The 21514-nt window shown below is 36.8% G+C and overlaps 1 protein-coding gene across 12 annotated transcripts in view; it reads right to left on the bottom strand.

Annotated features, from left to right (window-relative positions):
- SOX6 (SRY-box transcription factor 6) overlaps positions 1 to 21514 on the bottom strand; it is a 397240-nt gene that overhangs the window by 170004 nt on the left and 205722 nt on the right. For all 12 annotated transcript variants that reach the window (XM_064163636.1, XM_064163637.1, XM_064163638.1 and 9 more), the window contains one exon: positions 103 to 192. In XM_064163636.1, coding sequence (XP_064019706.1) covers positions 103 to 192 — 90 coding nt within the window. The remainder of the gene's footprint in view (positions 1 to 102; positions 193 to 21514) is intronic.

Below are 21514 nucleotides of genomic sequence, written 5' to 3'. Positions count from 1 at the left end.
GGGTGGCTGGAGAGAGGAAAGCACCCTCTCCTTATGATTGTTATTTCTATTATCTTTTTGTGAACTTAAAAACAATCCTTAAAATTTGATCTAGTGAGATACCTTTAATTTCTCCAAGGAGATCACTTGTGTTTAGTTTTTCCATCTTCTCCTTCCAGTCTTTAGAAAGTAGCTTTTCCATGCAGGATGAATCTATTTTTTAAAGATAAAAAAATATATATAAATAAATAATGAAAACAGGTGCCACCTTCATTTTAAAACTTTTCTCCATGTTCTTGTTGGACCATAGTTTCAAAGGGAAATGAACTTGCAACCAAACAGACTTCTTATTTAACTGCATTTTAAATCCAAAGTAATTCCAGCGAGGTTAATGGAGTTACTATGGATTTAACAAGGGTCTAATTGAAAGAAAAACTTCATTCAGGATTTATGCATGCTAACTGCCAATTTACATGCATAGATTGCCAATGTATATACAAATTCTGTCTTTTTCATTTGAGAATGATTGTACACTTGAAATTATACATGAAGATTTAGAAGCTTTTTTTGGAAATTTGGCACACACTGACATCTGAAACCCATTTTTATACCCATGTCAATGCAAAAGTTATTCATGTAATGTCTCCATGGAATTCATAAAAGCACTCTACATATTGGATGTTCACAGTTTCTCAGTTACACTATAAACAACATGCAATGATCAGAAGATTTCATAATTTGAAGTTCAGAATACATTTCAAATCCTTGCCCCAATCTGGGAGGCTTTCTGTAGGCAAAACTGTCACTGAAGCCATTACTCTTAGGAGAAAGTAGAAGATTTGCCTTAGTAAGTTTCCTATGATCAGAACCCAATTCCACTAGAAAATTTTACACTGAGCATAACAGACTTCGATAAAACCTAAAGGTTTCTTCAGTTTCTAAATTAAACTAATTGGCTCCAACATCTAAATTATACATAAAAATCACCTTTTGTAAGTGAAGTAGAACTCTTATAGTCGATGATGCCATCCAGAAATTCATTACTTTAAGAACCAAAGTACAGAATTATAAACAATTACCAAGAAAGCTTTACACATAATTGAACACTTATTTTCCCTTCTCAGTTAGCAACAATAGAATCTCCATTTACCACACTGCTTTAATTTCTTTAGTAGATATACTCATCAACAATGTCTGTGCTAAATTCCTTGGAAACCCTGAGGTCCAGTTTATGAAGATATCAAACCCAATGGTTTGCAAGCCACCATTCCTAAAATCAATCTCTGCAAAGTGCCTTCATCATAAGCTCAGACAGCACTCCAGGTGGTGCAGGGCACATGGGTTTTAGCATATGCCCTGGGAATAGCCATACATGTAAGCTTGTTAGAAACTCCTAGCAAGCTGTGTTTGGGTAAGGAGGGGATCGTTTTACACAACAATTTCTACATAGTTAATAACGTTCCAAATTTTGACAATGTCTGCACCAACCCCACTGCAGTCATGAATTAAGCAGGGTGTACAAGAAAGAAGAAATTACTGGCAGGCTAAGGCCAAATTGTGGTTCAAATTGTGCTGTCAGCAGTCCCATCAGAAGCACTGACACAAGTGAAAACAAAAGCATAAAACCCAGATTAAGAATGGCAACACAGATTGCGTCAATGCAATCGGTAACAGTTTGTTCCACCTCAGAGAATTCTAAAAATACTCAGAGGGAGAAGAAGCTTCAAAGAGGTCAAAAAAGGAGGAGTTAAAGATGTAGGGGGAAGTTTAAGGCAGAAAAAGGTCATATGGCCAGTCATATTTTAGGGTACAAATAGTTTCAGACACATGAAAAAAAAATTCACATTAGCATCACTAATTTGAAACTAACAAAGAATGAAAGAAACAAACAAGAATCCCCCAAATCAGTTGAAAGCAAACCAAACTGTAACTACCAAAAGATCAAAGATCAGGTTTTAATTGCAACACATTTTCACTGTGCAAGCCTCTGTGGAAAGACAACACAGCTCGTAAATGTTTTTGAAGTAATATTTCAGTAGAAAAGCTAATTTATTTACTAATTATATCTTTCTATGAAAGAGACAAAATTAAGAAGCCCTAAGTTGCAATAGACAGTGTTAAAATACTTGTTATATAATAACAATTTACTTTTAACAATAACAGCACTTATTATTTTTATGAGTTCTGGCCTGATAATAGAAGAATGAAGAAATAACCATCAATTATCAATACAACATGATAATTTGTCCTTTTTTGTGATCGCATCACAGTTCAAAAAGATGTTTCTGTGTTTCTCCCCTGCCAAAATTTCAGACCCCTCATCCCTGAAAATAAAAAAGCATTATAGTTTTATTTAGAGTGTATAGATGTATCCTTTAAGTTCTGTATTCTACTGCTATTTAATGGAAATATTTGCCTCAATTCATACAAAGAAGGAAAATATGTTTTTTTTTAAATAAGAAATAATTAGCATATCACAGCAGCTGATAAAATCCTTTCCTCTAAAGTACATGCTTTGTTCTCTTACTTTTCTGGAGTACTGTTCTTATATTACATAAAAACCATCTCTAAAGACAGACTGAGGAAAAAAAACGGAATGGAAAGCAGGTCTGTCTGCCTTCTCCTTTATATAATCACATTGCTGGTTATAATTTGTTTCTGTAAATGACTGAAAAAATCCTTAGGAGACATTTCTTTAAACACTCCTATCTCACTCAAACTCTGTTATAAATCTGACCGCCTAATTTATAGCCACTCAGTTTTGATATTGGGAAGAATACAGAAGCACACAATGAGCCTTTTAGTAAACTTTTTTTCTGACAGTGTAGAAATAACTCTTCTGAAATTCCTGTACATTTTCAATTAGCAGGTTTAATCTGCATAATTTTTAGAATTTAAAATAATGATATGTGTTAAAGCTCTCTGGAGGTCCTGCACATTAGACATGAAACTAAATATAAAGGCTTATACTTGAAAGGCACATCTCCCTTCAAGTTCTGCATTCTGTGTTCACAAACACGGATTTTTAAAAGCTCTGTGAATCAGAAAGGGATTTTTTTCTTCTTTCTGTACTGAAAATTAATCTTTACATACATATAAAACCTACAAAGATCTCTTCTGACATCAGTAAAATGTCTTCATCCATATTGATTCACTTTCTGATTTGATTCATTACAGAAACAAAACATCGACTCGGAATCCAGCACTGAGCACTGGAGAAGCCCGAATTCACATCTGCACTGCATCGCTCTCCCTGCACTAAGGCTGTGCTTTAGCAGCATTCCAAACCCGTCTGGATCCCGACATTTTCAAAATTCAGGGGTATTCTTGTTAGAAACAATTATGAAAGAAGCAAAGAAAGAAATTAGCATTTATACATTTTTAGCTCTTCTCACTGACTTTATAAACCACGGTTGGGCTTATGCCACAAAGTAGCATATTTTGTACTGACACATATAAGATCAAACTCATGAAGTTGCACTTGAGCAATTTACTGTATTAACAACCTACAGCTTCTCATTCTTGATATTCTTTTCTCCTCAGTTAGGGAAAAATTTCTTTCAAGGACAGCAAACAGGTTAAGTATAATTAGACAGAGATGACTAAATGAAATCATGGAGCATTATTTAATCTCAGGGTTTATTACACACTTTGTTAGCAATTTTAATTGTAGACTAAGTTTAAAGCACTGTAAGAATCTTGTTAGACAAGACAGTTTTGCAAAGGTGAATGAGAAGAGGATGTTAAAAGATAAATAAGCGAGGGGGGAAGCAGAGGGGAAAAAAAACCACTAGGTGTTAGATGAAAAGGATCTCTCCACAATGACAAAGCATCGATGAAAAGAATTAACATTTGTCCATTGGGTAATCAATCAGTCATGGAATGGATGGAATCCAGCTCTTTGTTGCACGGACTGGTGATGAAGAACGAGTGTGTTAGCTATCACAGCCAAGCTCTCAAGTTCTTCCGACTGAATGAAAGTCATCTTGTTCCTATCAAGGGTAGCTTTTGCCTCGTCTCTTCCTTAAGCGTTCCTTTTCTTCTTTTTCTAAAAATTTCACTTTTACCATCTTCAACAAGTTACCAACCCCAGCTATAGCTTACATTAATACTGTATGACCTTACCTTAGGCCTGTACCTATCCTCATTGATTTTCAGGGCTTGTTCCTTTTCTCTCCCCCCCTCTCCTTTTAATTCACTGAAGTAGCCTCTTATTATCTCCTTTGAAATACTGATATATAAAAAAAAAAAAAGGCATCGGTGCTGTGTGTGTGTTTTTGTTTTTTATGGTAAAGTCATACATAAAAGAAAGCCTAAACGTGAGAGTACAGCAGCAAAACTTCAAAGCACTGACTGTCAGACATTATTATTTCAAATCAGCTTTGACTTTTTGAGACTTAATAAAACACTATAGTACAGACTGGCATATTTATAACACCTATAACCAGTGATCAACTGAACTGTCTTATTCTTGCTACTGTGTAGTGACTTGTTATTTCTTTTATAATAAGCTTCCCTCAAAACATGTAACAATGCTGCAGACTGATAATTATTAATGATGTGAGTTCTAAAACATGACTAGTTTTGCATACAATTCTTTTTGAATACATACATTGTGACAGAAGACAAAAGCACATTTATTTATTAATAATGATTGCAAATGCATAGCAGGTTCATAAACAATAGAGAAATATAATTCAATCAAAGTATAGGTGACATATTTCTACATGCATCTGAACCTTAACATCTCACAGAAAGAGGGACTGGGAAATAAACAGTGGAAGAATTGGAAGAGAAATCAGGCATACAACAACAGAAACTGTTCTAAAGCATGATCAGATCCTCAGTAGCAGAACAACAAACTCCTTTCCTGCATTTTAGAAGAAAAAAACCTTCAGAGTTAGTGTCATCTTTGTCTCCTCTTCAAAACTATAGGCTACAGTAATACTCCATTACAATTCAGTAGATACTGCTAAATATTAAGAAAAAAAAAAAAGGATTTTTGCAAGCTCTGGAACCAAGTAACAACATGTAAGTTCCTCCATCTCAAGTGTTCCCTATTCTCCAATCTATTCTCATTGTATTTATTTGCCTTCAGATCCACAGGAGAAAAAGCATCCCTTGGATCAGCCTTTGTCAAATGACTTCAAATGCCTCATTCGAGAGTGTATCATGAGAACCCCAGCCCAGCACATGTAGTATTACCTTAGAATCATAGACATGTCAGCCATGAAACCTTGCCAGCATCACAGAATATTTTTTAAGAGAAAAAGTGTTGAGGGGGGTGGTTGTCTTTGAAAGAGCATTATGTGAGATTATGACCTCCCTGAGACAGATATTTGTCTGCTTACAAGGCTCACTGCACTAGATTACTGCTCCAGGAGAATCACTCTTTTTCTTCCCCCTATAACAAAATCAACTGCAACTAACATTATAGTGGCTAACATTCGGTTTTCTGCTCCCTGTTGTACCTTTGCACATCTGACCCCATGCCTTAAGTGCAACTGTGTTTTGTTTTCAAGTGGGTAAAGCTAAGGACCTGACACCTAAAAATAATACCACGCAGCGCAGATCAGAAAAGGAAGGTCTCTTTCAGCATTCGTCATAGAATACTAAATCCTGTTCAGAGTAGAAAAACCTAAACAAAATCAATACTCTACAAATAACCCTGGATAAAACTCAAGTATAATTTAGATTTACCCTAGTCAGTGTTGGTGCTGTTATTAGATTCATTCATAAAAAATGTGAGTTATTCAGAAATAGTAAGTATATATAAGTATAAATAAGTACAGCTTTTAAATCTGGTGACAAGTTTTACTCTATCTGTGCTGGGACCTTTGATTAACTGAGCCATCTTTGGGTGCACAACAGCTTGCTCACACACCTTTTGTTGCTCATCAGATTTCCTCAAGGTAAAGAGCCACCTATCATAGATCTGTGTCGTTAAAATATCTCCTAATTTTCATGCTTCATGTTACATATTTTGAAATTATATGCAAAGTCTAATGTACCAAAGGGAAAGGCAAAAGGTTAATTTAACTCACTTTGAAGGAACACAACTTTACAACAATTCAAAATTAAATTAAGGACTTCACATTTACAGTCATGATTCGAGAAATTATATTTTTATTTAACCATGACTATCAGAAACTTAGCTGCTGGATGGTACTACCTATTCTTTTTTCATCCAAGGATGTAAAGTGTGTGTAATGTTGCTAAAATAGGTTCTTTGTTGCCATAGTTACTTTTTTTTTTTAAAAGGCAAATTATCCTTTTCTGTACCAATAAACTTTAAATAGTAGAAAAGGAGACAGCAACAATACAAAACTAATCAAAAAACAGCCTGAAGGCTTAACATCCAGAGCTGTAATGTACTGCCATTGTTTTGTGCTCATAAGCAGCTTGGTTTCAGTCTTGCTGTCAGTGGAGAGGCAGGTCAGGAGAACATTATCTCATCCCTCTCAATTTCCATACTGTTCCCATACAGTAATTAATTGTTTTGGTCTAACAGAAAATGGAAATATAAAGCATTTCAGACAGCAAAACGATTTCTTTGGCTACCTTTTTGAGATTTTCTTGATTTAGTAAGTTTTCAGAAGTCAGGACTTTAAAAAGCAAGCAAACAACAAAAATCACAACACAAAAATTAACAATATGATCTTTCAAACAGAGAAATCTGCTAATTCTTTTTCCTGCATCTACTACAAATAGGAGAAGATTAGAAAAAAAAAAAAAAGGGGGGGGGGGGGGGGGGGTGTACCACACACTCCCCCCACATAATATACACACCCCCAAAGGGAACAAAACATCATTCCTAACTTAGCTCTGTCTTTATCTTGCTCCTGCCATTAAGTAGCCAGGCAACCCTGGTCAGTCACTTCCTCCCTCCTCTCCTAGTAACTATCCACCTCTTTGTCTGCCTTGGCCACTGTGACATTTCTGGTACAGAATGCATGTCTCACAAGGTGCTTGTTGAACACCTAGCACATTTCCTAGCACCAATCAGAATGTGGTTCTGATGTTCACTGAAACCTGTGGGCAGAACTGTAAAATTAGAAAAGGAAAAAAAAAAAAGTGGGGGGGGAGGGAAGGAAAAAGCGAACTGAAAAAGGACAAAGAAGCCTCCCTAAAACACAAGGATATGCAAAAGGCAGTCAGCTCACACTAGATGTTTTCTTGCAAGAGCGATAAGGAAATGTGCCTGAGATCTGGCTACCTAACATCACAGTTTTTGTTTAGGACAGGGAACTGAGTAAATCTGCCAACTGCTGTACATTTTTTCACAGTGACAAGATTTCCACAATATGATAAAATTAGAACTGTAAGAGCTTGGAGAGCTCTCTTAACTTTTAATTAAAACTCTCCAAGATCACTAAAAATAATTAGGCATTAAGATGTTCTGGTTTTCCTCTGAATTCATTTGCACTACTTGAATGGTCTAGATCTTGGATGAAACAACAGACATTCTAAACAGAAACACTGGAATTTAACTGGGAGTGATTTCCAGACTTGCTTTCTATGATGTGGCTAGTGGGAAAATCTGTAGAGTCTGAAGCTTGTACCACTTCTGCCTAAAATGGCTTGTTTCAACAGGAATTCTCTAGTGCAAAGAGCATTTGCACTGAGCAGAATGCATTCTCCTCAGAGCAAAGCTCTAGATAAAAAGGAGTTTGAATTTCATGGAAAGAATAACCCAAGATGCAGTTCTGACCTTTATTTTTATTTATTTATTAAAAAGAAGAACCTTTAACCTTGCAAATGTTTTTGTTCTCTTAAAATAGCTCATACAATGCTATATGCTACACTATTTTTAGCAAAGCAACAAGAGAAAGCGTGCTTTTCCCATACAGCAGGGCACTGATATAAACATCAACACAGATGCTCTGTGAGAGAGAGCTGGACTTCTCAAGCACTTGATCATTAAGGAATGCACCAACTGTTTTAGATAATCTCGTGCCAGCTCCAATTCTGCTCCACACTCCCCTTAGGGAGTGGCAAATCTTGTCCTGCTCCTAATTTTTCATTTTACTAACTCCTCCATTCTTTTTTTTTCCCCTTCTTCCCAGAACAGAGGGAAAAAGGCATTGTGTGCCAAGCAATGCAAGACTAGAATCACTTCCCCAAACAGAGCAAAACTTTCAGACAATTAACCCTCCCCTCTTCTTTCAGATAAATTACTAAGTATAAAATGCAATCTGTTTCCTTTGTTTACTCAATATGAACAATTTGTAAATGACTCAAGGATAAAATTCAGAAAATGTTGTGCTAAATTAGAACCATTATAAACATGCTAATGACTGCTCAACTAAAACATGCAGGATCAGTGTGAAGAAATATATTTAGTTCCTGTGAAATACAGTTGTATTGCCACAGAACTATTTGGTCACTTAACTGTATACGATTACTTCAGGAAAATGTTAATTTCATGAACACTGCACTAGACGATACACTATGGGTGTCAAAAGGAGCTTTATAAAAAGTCAGTGTAATTGCCTGGATGCAATGTTTTGGCATATTAGTTGAAGAGAAATATCTTTTAAGTTGGCCAAAATTACATGTACATTTCACTCTTCCACTTAAAGCTTCCCTTTCATTAGAAGCAATATTTTACTGTTAGGTTGACTGCGTTCATTGAAGTCCACATCATTGCCTTATTTGCATTACAACGATAGTATGTTTTGGAGTCTATGTGATCACCTGTTCCATAAGTATGTGCACCTCTGTTTATTTCCCAAGTGAAGGAAAAATAATAGTGGCAAGAGAGTCCTGAGCTTTAGACAACTGCAAGTGGGGATAGTTAGGAAAGGAGGAAACACAATTTGCTTGTAGTCCCTGGCCAAAAGATCACATAAACTTACACAGTAATGGGGAACGGTACTTAGTTTTGTGTCTCTTACTATGTTATCTGCAAAGTAACACCATCAACAGGATTCGTAATACTTGTTCTTTTGCAAAAGAAGAAAGCCAAGTTAATGGAAGCAGATCTCACATCTTCATTATTTTTCTTTGCTTCCATATCTCCACATTTTTCTGCATTTACTATCTCTAGAAGATCAATTCTTTTTCATTCAGAGTGGAAAGGAAGAACAGACTGAGCCTATACCTTAGCTAGAACTCATCAGCATAGCCCCATCAAAGCTGCTTGTCAGAATAGATCTGAAGTTTCTCCTGATATTTGGCCTAATGATTCTTTCTCTTAATCTCATACCTCCATTCGTTTTTCTAACCCTAAACAATTACCTTTGGTTTTGGTATCCACCACTTCCAAACACTTGTGAGTCGAAGTGACATTCCTCTCATTATTACTCGAACTATTGAGAATTTAATCTCTAACTCTGCTAAAAACTGCTCTGGAACAAATCATGTATCATATAGCCTCTGGATACCTAGTGTCATCTTCTACAAATTCATTTCTCTCGTAGTTCCGAAGTTGCAGACTGCACGTTAGCCTATGTTCAGCTATGTACTAAACACACTCACTGGACTCATCTCATTACAGCCAAGAGGACAGCTTTTGCTTTCTCTTAACACTGCTCAGTTCTCTCAGGTTCTCATAGTAAGCCGAAGCAAGTAGAGAATCTCTTGATTCAAGAAATTCTTGAGTAGCACAAATAGGCATTTATGTCACTGCACCTTCTCCTATCAAATGCAATGCCAGATAAGCATCATATTATTACACAGAGTAAAAATACTATAAAATTAAGATGAAAACATTACTAAAAAGTTTTGGGGGAGTAAAAATATCTTAAAAAATAGGTGGATCTGTGTTAGATTGTGTGGTCTTGCTCTGGTAAAGGGGTTGGACTCAGTGATCTCTTTGAGTCCCTTCCAACCCCTAATATCCTGCGACCCTCTAATACAAAAATACAACTGTGTTGAACCTCTTTCACAGCAGGTTAGTTTGCAGAATGGCAGGGAGTAAGGGGACTTCTTGAAACTCATTTTCTATTAAACTCATTAATGTTCCTCAGTAAATTTGTGACACCAGACGATTTATGAACAAAACATGGATGATTCAAAAGACCTCTATTTTGTTACCCCAAATCATGTTCTACTCATTACCCTAATAATACAGTAATAAACATCTGTTTAATGATTTGAAGGCTTCTTAATATTATGTATGAAAATCTTAACTCAGCTCCTACATAAAATATTCTGAAATTAAAACAATTGTATAACAAAAAGAATTTTTCATGAGAAATCCTTAAACGTTTTGTACGTATAATACAAAGAAAGCAATATAATATGCTCTTGATTTGAAACTACTTCAAACAAGGATGCAAAGGAATGAAAACAATAGCTAGAATCTCCTATTTCCATTTCTGAAGGTCTTTATAGCATATGCTGCAGTCTTTTCCAGGAGACTAAAATACACTGGCAAAATCAGTTCTATAGCCTCCTTTATGCTAATAAAATTTGACTTAAACAAACTAACATATTCTGTATAAATATAGATCAAGCAAGACTTTCCTGAGATAATTCCAGCAAATGGAGCTTTAAGAGATTCACAAACCTCACAAGCTTCACTCAACTTGCCATGGCCATGTATTTAATGAATAATAGTTGGATTGCTACAAGTCTGTAAAGATCTAAGGGCAGACCTACATTCAAAAAACTCTAGCTTAAAATTTTCACTTTCCTATATACACAGAGCTGAAAATTAGTTGTTGGTTTTTTTTTGTTTTTTTTAAGAAGATCATTAATTTTGTGAAGTACTGGAAAGATTTGCAACTGCTAGAATTAACATAGTCCAGGAAACTGTAATTCTGCTCCTCTGTTTGTTTCTTTTTACAGGATTCTTCCTACACTCAGTAGACAGGACAATCCCAGACAAAAGCACAAACCAGAACTGCAGTGAAATGAGGCTGTTGGCCATACAATCATTTGCCACATATCATTTTAAAAGTTCAAAGAAATTAAAATGAAAGAGGGATGGAACTGCAAAAGGAGAAATGACAGGTCACAGTTTCATTTTCAGGGAGCTTGATTTAAAGAACTTGGGGTAGTATTTGAGGAATTGCTGAACAGTCACAGCTGCAGCTGTGCAAATGTAAAGTCAATGTAAAGATTGAGGCTACAATATATATAGCTAAATATAAACTGCTGCACGAAGCTAGGTCCTCTGGAAAAGAATCAAGACCCAAACACCTCAAGCTAAATGACCAATCAATCAACGATGTTTTTGAAGTCAGACTCTTAGTTGCCCTCCTGTGAAGCTGAAATAATGACCAGCCCTTTTTTTCTCTCTCCACTTCCAGAAGATAATTTGATTGTAGCACATTGACAGAATACACTGAAAAAGCCCAGCCAGTTGTGTAATGCCCATGTCTTCAGAACACGGCTTGAACAATATGCAATTAATTGACACTAAGGCTTCAGATTGACCAGTAAGAATAAGCTACTGGAGAGTTTCACATTCACAGAGCATCATCTTGTTAGCAAACTGGATAAACCAGAATTCTTTCTGAGGAGAACACATTATTTAATAATGTAAGAAAAATTACACTAGTTTACACAAAAGAAAGATTATTTTCATTTTAAAACACTTTAAATTTAGGTAACTGAAGAAAGCTTTCCTCAGTTATGCAGACATTCTGCAAAAGTAAAACAGCTTTAAACTTGTCTTCATATACAACTTAGATTTTTATAAATTAGAGTTAGGAGTCAGATTTGGAAACAGTGAGGATCTGAAGGTCTCTCATCACGCCCAGTTAAAGACAAGGTGAACAGGAAATGGATTTTCATTTCTCCACACTGGATTTATCAATTAAAAGCACTGATGCTAGTAAAAGACTACATGTTGCACTCTGACCTAGTGCCACAAAGTAAGATATGGGTCCCGTTTTTTGTCCTGACAGAGCAAATCTTGACACCCACCATGCACAGGCTGACAGCCCTCTATAGGTTCCCCCGTCTGCTTACAGCAAGTGATGGCACAGTGCAGTGTGCTACTTGATCCATTAACTCATCATGTTTCTCAGCAGGAAATAATTGGTATTGGTGCACAGATTCACCACCATAGGCATCTTCCATAAAAATGTAGCACAGTGATGCAGTAAATTTCAGAGCCAAGAAAACAGGGGCCACTTGAAAAAACATCTGAGAGGAGATACAGTATTTAGGGAATTCTCATCTCGAAATCTTCTACTCAAAGAGGTAAATACATACAACAATTAAATCTTCATAGCTACAGAGAGGGCAAACCACAGTAAGCTCGTGCCACCTTACTGTAGTTTTTTTTTTCCCCTGTGCTGCCAATAACTATTCTTTTTTTGTTTTTTTTCCCCAGAATCCTCACTACAACCAAGAAATAGGCAACAGAACTCTGGAAAATTATGCCACAATGTTCACTAAAAGTTAAATTGCAGGTAACAAATATAATTTACACAATTCCTGTCTTAAACATTTACTCATCTTGCTTTTGTTGATGCAATCCAAACTCTATAGTTATAACACAGTTTAAATTAATGAGCTGGATTTTAGCTGTATAACTCCCCAGAAAATTAAAGCATGAATGAAAACCCACACAGCTATTTTGAAATTACAGATTACCACTGGTTTAAGATATCTTTTTCACACAAATGCAAAAGAATCCAATCAAGACTCGGTTGTTTAGAAGGATTTTTCTCATATTTAGGGCCAAAAGAAAACATTGTATTATCTGAACAACTATTACATGAAAGACAAATCAATTATAAGGTCTTGGGCTATGATCTTAAGTAGCCATTCCATAGGACAGGTAGGAAGCATCTTTGTTGAAATTCTAAATGACATAGTCTACTGGAAAATTATGCTACTGACTCCTTCATTTAAATATACTACCAGATTCGGTGCATGAAAAACAGGTGTAAACTTGATTTCTTGTGCTTTCAGCACATCACAGAACAACGCACTTCATGCACTTGATCTCTAGAAATAAGAAGTTTCACATCCAGACGTGTATCTCTCTTAATTGTAGGCTATATTACCTGTCTTTTAGAGTGCCTTCAGCCAGGCCACTACATGATCTCTAAGGCTAGATCCTTCCCATACAAGATTGTAGGTATGGACTTCCTACAGAAAGAGTGTGGCCACAATGCTTTGAATGTGTAGTGTAAAGGCTTGTAATTGGCAGAAGTTTGGGCTGCTGCCAGGTTCTCCACGTGCTCACAGTTTGGTCCATCTAATTTGTGTTTACATACATTGAAGTCAAGATTAATCTCTTACTCTTTGGTTGCCTTTTCATTGTCTTTACTCCACACAAGAATCACGTTCCTGGGGTTTTCATCTTGACATTACCCACAAAACTCATGGTATTTAGATAACCACACAATCTTTTCTATCAGCTAATCACTTCTCCAATCTCTGGGCTGCAAACCTGACTAAGCTTCACTCCTGCATTTGCAGTCACACTATTAATATAATCATGAGCACTAGGAAGGCAGAGCCTCAAACCTTGTAAGTTACACGTCTCTGGTTCCTTAAGCTTTTTTTAAACACTTATTTATGGGCAAGGTATAACTTACACCACCTTATGTATGGCTAGGCAGGTGGTACACAGTGACTGCTGCTCCTTGTATCAAATACGCTCACATCATTGTCAGTGGTGCCCACTTTTCCCCACTGATCATATTTTCACCTGTTCTCTCTCATCATAAGATTTGACTGAGAGTTCTCTGGGACAAGGCTTGTTGTGTGCTCTTTCTCCTGCTGTACATACAGCTCCTAACGTACCTCCTGACAAGGCACTATGGGGAAAAAAATAAAGAAAATAAAAAAAGAAGGAATCCTTTTAGTTATTTCTTAGTTACTTCTACTGAGACTCAGAGACCCTTCAGAACTCAGGGGCCTAAGCACCACGGAATAAACTGGGTTTGTGCCTTCTTCCTTTCAAAGCCATACATGTCATATATCTTACTGTCTTCACTGGAACTGGGAATGCTCAACCTAAGCCAGTGGTCTGTGAGCACTGTACCTTTGTCTGTGGGAGCGAGGCAGGCAGTGTGCACAAGTGTGGCTTTTCCCAAGGCAAACCAGCAACCACAGCCACTGTTTCACCTCAAGAGTACTGAAGTCTCACAGTTTTGGGTTTTTTTTAATTCTGCAATGAGATTACTCAAGACTCCCAAGTTTAGAAAGTTTCCAGTTTTAGGCAAGTAAGAACATCCAGATATGCTCAGGAACTGGCCAAAAGCTTTTTAACTGACAGAAAACAAACTAGTTACTTCTTTGGCAAAAGCTAATTCCCTCAACTTTACTATCTTATAAACAGTAGTGTGAACACAAACTTCTACACAAAGACAGTAACATCTCCCTTCTGAAAACCATTAACTGGATCTGATCAGCATATTAGACTACAGGCAATTAGTCCCAGAACACAGGTGAAAGGATGTAAATAGCCACAGTCCTTTATTTTGTAGTTACTTACAAAGTATAAAATTTGCCCATTCACTCTTTTTTTATTTGCTTTTCTTTTTTTTTTCTCTTTATGCACTGCTGAAATAATTTGAAAAGACGAAGAGTGACAGAGATGAAGGCCCTAAAAGAGGAATTTTATACTGTGTTAAACAGCTCATCAGAGAATAAGAATGAATATTGCCAACAAATGGATAGGAAAACCACAACTGCTCACTGAAAAGTCATGCAGGAATCTCTACGCCGGACCAGGCTTCTTATTAGTTCCTCTCTAATGACAGTAACTTTGGCAAAGAATAGATTGAAAATTCAAATACTGTAAGCATGTTCCAGTCTACTTGAAATCACACTTTTAAGCAAAAAAGACTGCTTTTATCATTTGAAGCAGCCTCTGCCCCTTTATACTACAGATAATATGGACCAGAGGTCCACAGGAAGTGTCAGAATAGTCTGGCCAAACAGAAAACCACCCAAAATCCACTTGTAAGGTGCCAATTTTGCATCCAAAAGCATATGTTATCTATATGGCTAGATACAGATGTTCTTATCTTTAAATCAACCAAAATGTAGGGTTCTTTTCAAACACTCCATTTACAACCTCCTTTGGCATGCTTAGCTGGTACCTCTTAATTTTAAAGCTCAATTTCTCTTCTTTCATGAATTATCTGGTTTCAGTTCACAATACCACAGCTCTAACAGGCAACATTAGCTAAATTCAGACAACTCATATCAACTGCTAGATGTATCCCATACATTGGCAAAAAGCACCAAGTCAGCCAGCATCAATCACATTCTGTAACAACCAGTCAGGACCAAGCTTCCAGGGCCAAGGTGCCACGTATTCTCCTGCACTGAACGTTCTCTATGCCACAGCTTGGAGGCTATGACTACAACAGTACAGTATTGTAAAAATCTGGATTAAATCTATCACAGAAAGAGATCATTTCTAAACCCTCTGTGGGTACACTCTGTCTTGGTGCGTGGCTGAAATGCCCATTAACACTAACATGAGCCTGGCAGGCCTACTGATGGGGGAATTACACCCCTGACAGAAAAGTGAGGTTTTGCTGAATGGATTTTCTTTGATGAACTTGTTGGCTACTGCACAGTCATGTGTATGTATTTAAGTATTTCTCTGTCTGCATGCATTTGTATCTCTCTATAGTGATGATGTCAGTTTGAGTAGAAATGCAGATAAAGCATTTCTTAAGCCAATATGGGCAAGGCTAATTTTCCCCATACAAACTTCGGTTTGGCCCTTATTTATCAAAACCAGAAGCAGTTTTACAGAAAAAGGGATTCAGTTGGCTATCCTAAAAAAAAAACCCAACAGCAAAGCAGAAAACAGAAGTTAGGGCCTTTCTTAAGACTTACTTTATAGGAACCGTATGCACAACTTTCACTTTCTAGAAAGTGGTTTTCTCTTGAACACACATCAGAACCATTCATCATCACATAATTGCAAGTTGTCAGTCAGAGCCGCACCCTTCACGCAGTGGCAGGCCGCCAACACATCTGTCAGAAGCACTCACAAGCTTCCGTGTATTATTGTAATCCCCTACAAAAGGAACAAGCCCATTCATCCAGGCCACATTTTCCAAATCGAATGATGACTGCAAACCCTGAGCCTGGAAAAATAATAGCACTTACCCTAAAACTGCCACACTTGTCAGGTGACCACAGGCTACCTGCCAGAAAGCAAATATGAAATAATTCTCATCTCCACGTGTAACGTGTAGTTTTAAGGGAACTGGGTTCTTCCTGCATGAAAAAGGAAAGCTGGTTCTGTGCACACAGCAAAATGGTGTCCAACCTTCAGACAGGCTGCAGGGATGGAGAAATCGTTGGACCCTTTCTGCAAGTGCTTGTTTCTTGCACTCTACAGTTGATTGGGGGAAAAATTCTCCTCCTTCCTTAATGTTCCTATTCTCTTTTTTCGTTCTTTTCTTTCCTTTCTTCTATACTTAGAATCATCTAGTCTTCATGTTAACACTTGCCCTTTTCTCCTTTTCCTCTTTTCTGCTGTACCTCTTGAAAGACACATTCTGCTTAGACAGACTGGATTTAGTGAACTTGAGGGCTTGGGCCAATGAGTCCTAAGTAGGCAAGACTGTCTTCTCAGAAATGATGTTAAGGACATTCAGAGAGAGTTAAACAGCTTTCATGGAATTAAATACTGCTTTACGCTGGGCTTCAAAAGCTCATTTGTAGAGCATATGTATGCACAAGTACTTTGGAGAATGAAGTAGAATAATTAGCTTTACCTCTCTACTTCCACGAACTCTTCTGCATTCTCTCTCTGGAAATGTATGACAGTTCAGTGTTCAGAAACATGGAGTGAAACATGGAGTGAAACACATACCATCACCCTTTGTGGCAGCAAAGGTGATGTGATGCAGTCACATCAACTCAGAAAGACTCAGCAGCTTTGCTTCAGCCGTGGATGGAGTCTAATGCTTCCCACAGAGCAGCCAGATCTTTATACATGCCTAGTTACAGAACTGAAGCCATGATTTCCTTTCTGACCCCACCTTGCAGTAATTTACCCCAGGAACTTCAAAGGAGCAGGAGCAGACAGGTAGTATGAGGACCCAACCGTAATGACTTTGCGCACTCCACACTGCTATGGGGCATGTTTATCAACCCTTGATACAGGCACAACACACTTTATACATACAGACATGAAAACATACACATCTGAAATAGTTTGAAAGGCATATGGCAACTGACCTCTTAGAAAGGTTATTTCCACCAGGAACCAGAGAAAGTGTTAAGGAAAACCTAACACTTCTCAGACTAGCTCAAAACAAAGTCTCCAAGTGCTGCAAAACTATCATGCAAGCATGAAGAAGCTGAAGCTGCTCTGCTCACTCCTGAATGGTCACATAGACTAGCCTAGTCAGCCCACCCAAGCAGAATGAAACTGGAGCTTAGGAATATCAGATTGTCATCACACTCCTGCAAAACATGGTGGCTTCTAGAACAATGGGAGGATGGGGAGGAAATTGGCCCCTTTGTGACTCAGTTTTTCAGATAAAATGATCATTTTTTCTGCCTCATGAAACTACCAAAGATTAAGTTCTTATGCAAAATGACAATAGAGAGAAGCCTTAAGCAAGTAGCATGCTTTTTCCACTATTCTGTCTTGACTTTTACATATTTTCGAAGTTTTCTTGACAATTATAATTTTTTTCCGAACTATGACATTCAGTAACTCTTAATTTTGGGCATGAATGAAGATCCAATTTCACTGAACCTGAACAAAACTAATTTGGAGCCTGAGACATCATGATATAATAATGTCTGCTGTAAACCAGGTAAATCAAGAGAAATGAATCCTTTCTCTTTTCATATATATAGACAAGATACTAAATACACACCAACAGAAGTACAACATACAGTCAACAGGAAATAAATAAAACTGAAAACACACTACAACTACATGGCAAGTATCCAAACTAAATTCAGGTAGCAGATGGCATGAATAGGATACATGTGAGAAACAGGCAATTTCAATTATCTCTCAATAGTTCATAAACAGAAATTTTGGCAAACCAGAGTTTTTTTAAAAATGGACTTGAAAAAGAACAGTGTAATAGAGATACCTGAATTGAAAATATAACAATGTCAAGTTATTAAGCTCATCCTGACCATCATCTCATAATGAGTATTACACGATTGTATGTGACAGAAAAGAGCTGCCTAAAACATCCATGCCTCAAAAATGTAACAATTAATTACCCCAAGTAGGGCTCAGAATTTCATTTTGGTTATTATCATCTGCCAAGAGTTCTTGCTCATCAAGTCCCTTCTTATCTTTCATGTAATTTCCAGATGAAAAAGAAATAAAAGAAAAACAAAACAAACAATCAAATAGAATCTGGACCTGGTAATTTCTTCAAACAGTTACTCAGACAAATTTCAATGGGGATTATTTAACAGAGGTCAGATCTGCCCACAGATGCCATGCAAAAATTGTACTGTTTTGAGCCACATTGGGAAATAAAATTAAAAAGAAATGAAGTTTAAAATATTTTCTGAGTTACACAAAATCAGAATCAAAAGAGTTTGCTCTCCCTTCAAGTTATTTTGGAAAAAATCAAATGACTGAGGTGGACCTCTGTAATTTCAAAATTTACTAAGCAGGACAGAAGTCACTTTCCTAAACATCTCATTGAGATGCTTACAAATGGTGTGTAGTAGAGTCAACCAAGCAAATCACCCAGGAATCAATTCATCAGACATGGTACTATTGCTTTCATACCCCCTCCCTAATTCTCCTTTCCACATAAGAAATGTGTCAGACATAAAGATCTATTAGTTCAAATCCCTGAAGTTATTCAGATATCTAAATACGATTTAAGTGCCTAATTGCAGTTTGTGTAATTGGGAGTTAGATAGCTAAACAATAGTTTGGGTGTCTGTATTCCACTGAGACGTAAGCTTTTCTGTTAATGAAACTCTCAGCATTATTCCAACAAAAAAAATGGGAAAAGAGCTCTCAACCATTCCATTCTTAAGACAGATTAAAGGCAAAAACAAATAAAAGGGGGGAAATCCTACTTGCATTGATATAGGCAGAATAAAGTGTTTATGTGAATATATACATAATGTATTTATATATAATACATATTATATATATATATATCAATACATATATAATGTATTTATATATATGTAACGTATTTTTTCATTGAAATACATAACCATTTTCATTGATCAGATTTGTTATCAGGCAAGAGCACCTCCAAATATCAGAAGTGTTCAATCACTGAAGTTTTAATCACTGTGATTCCAGAAATATTTAGTAAGAATTGGAGAATCATTCATCCAGTTCAAATAATAAATATTTCTCTTTTCCATGCTAATAAAGAGAATTCGATCCCTGGTGAAATGGAAGGTTCTTCAGAAAGCATTATCAACAGTGCCTTCAGCCTAGCATAATAGAGGCACAGCAAAACCAACAGATGCCTCTGAGCAGCTCAGAAACCTAGATCTGGGTCTTTAAAAGAATGACTGCTCTGCCATTTCCTAACTGTCACTTGAAAGAGGAAAAGTATTGTTTAATGACAGTTAGGTTTTACTGTCCAGACAAATTCAAATTAACATATTTTATGTGCATTGACTGCTTATATAACTTATTTATACATGTGTGCTTATAGCTAGCTATAGATACATACATTACTGCAGTAATTTTTTCAAATGTCCAGAAGTTTGAAGTATGCTGCTTGAATCAAATTACATCTCATTTTCAAAGCTGGTGGGCCCAGTACTTCTGGTAGTTGAAGCAGTAAGTGCTGAACACATCTCAAAAATCAGTCCCAGCATGTTTCAAGTTAGGCATCCAAAGTCAGTAACCACAACTGATCATTTGGGTCACTGGAAAGTATGTTCACAATATACACAACTGCAAAGCCAAGACACTAGGAGCTAAATATCACTTCCATCAGACAAAAAAAAAAAAAAAAAGCTGTGATATAATACCTTTCAGACAAAGCAACACAGGAGCCACCAGCTGTGAATATGTTTTTAGGACTTAAAACCCCCCCGGGGGGAAGACAGCTACTTCTTCTCAGGCCCTTAACCCTTTCTCGTCATACTTTAGACAGCCCTTGTGTAAGTTCCTCCACCACAGCTCCCAAAGCCTGTGCCATATCTGTTATCTGTGAAGTTTGGGTACACCAGAGGCTATTAAGGAGTTCTCTGAGATGTCAGAAGCCAATCTATTAGGAGCCCCAGTCAAGCAGGTATCTCTCAAGCCCAGGAGCCCTGTCCTCAGTAAGTGCTGGTAACCACAAAACCAACAGTAGCAAATCTGCAAAGCTCAACATATTCCATCTGTCTGTTGTCTTCAAAATTAACACAGCTCTGATTTCAGAGTGATTATGAGTGAAGATTCAGCAGACTTGGGTTTACCAGCCTTTTTCCTTCCCTACTTGCCCAGTAACTGACAGTCCTGCTACCATTTATCCCTTCCATACCTCAGAGCACATGAGATGGCCTGGCTTCATAAAAGAAAGATCCTGTAACCTGTGGGCAAAAATTTCTAGACTTCAAAAGTGCAGCAGAAATTTTAAACTTCATTCTTAATGCAAATTAATCTTAGTGGCCCAAATACCATCTTCAAAACAGTAAACGGTATGTTTAATGTCAGCAACTGATAAAGCAGAAACATATGCTCTGCTTCACTAACAGCATCATGAACACTCTCTGATTGTGTTTTGGTGGAAGCCAAATGTTTTTTTGGTTAAAGCAAGATTTATTTTACAAACATTAATTTTCAATAGTACAAAAGCTGATTAATTTTCTACTACAATCTATGAGATTACTTTTAGTTTAAAATGACTTTCATAATGGTTTCTGCACAAGATCTATCAAATGATATTTCATGGCCCATAACACTAATCTATACTTTCTCCTGGCTAGGAAACCTTCCCACAGTATATTACAGTACAATATGTGAGCTACTGGGTTTGAAGTTACAGCTTATTTTATCAAGCCATAGATGTTCTCTACAGCTAGTAAGTGGTACACACCCTTGGAACAAGTAGATCAGTGTCTTCATTGATTTTGTGTTTTCTCTGTTTGAAAAGAACACTAGATGCTAAGGCACGAAAATATCAAACATTCAAAATGTAACTGTCAAAACACACACATGCACACTATATATCACACCAAGCACAATACTGGAGTATGTGACGGCTGCTGTGCTTCTAATTCTCTCATGCATTTACATCAAGAATCAAGTAGCTAGATTCTCCAGAAAGTTCAACTTTGTCAAGCACTCAAGAGATTCAAACCATTTTTCTGAAGCATTCCCACTGTTCTCAGCACTGAGTTTTAACAAATTATATAATTTACTTTTTTTTTTTAATGAACTGTTTAACACTAAGGCTGTTTGAAAATCTGCTCCAATGGGGGCATCTCGGACTGGCAGGAAGGCCAACTACCACCTTTAATATTTCTTACATTTGGGACATAGCAGTGTATTACATAAGCAAGGACAATCCCATAAATTGTCAATTTTACTTTTCCAAATTGTGACCACTGTAATTTTAAGAAACCAGGTAAATTCAGTGCCCCACAGTTCCAAGTAAATAGATGGTTTCATGAAAGGGTCAGCTGAAAGAATATGGTATGC

This window comes from Pogoniulus pusillus, chromosome 24 (genome assembly GCF_015220805.1).
Source record: "Pogoniulus pusillus isolate bPogPus1 chromosome 24, bPogPus1.pri, whole genome shotgun sequence".
NCBI classification, from domain to species: domain Eukaryota; kingdom Metazoa; phylum Chordata; class Aves; order Piciformes; family Lybiidae; genus Pogoniulus; species Pogoniulus pusillus.
Note: the sequence above shows the minus strand (reverse complement) of the source record. Positions and strands in the feature narration are given on the sequence as shown.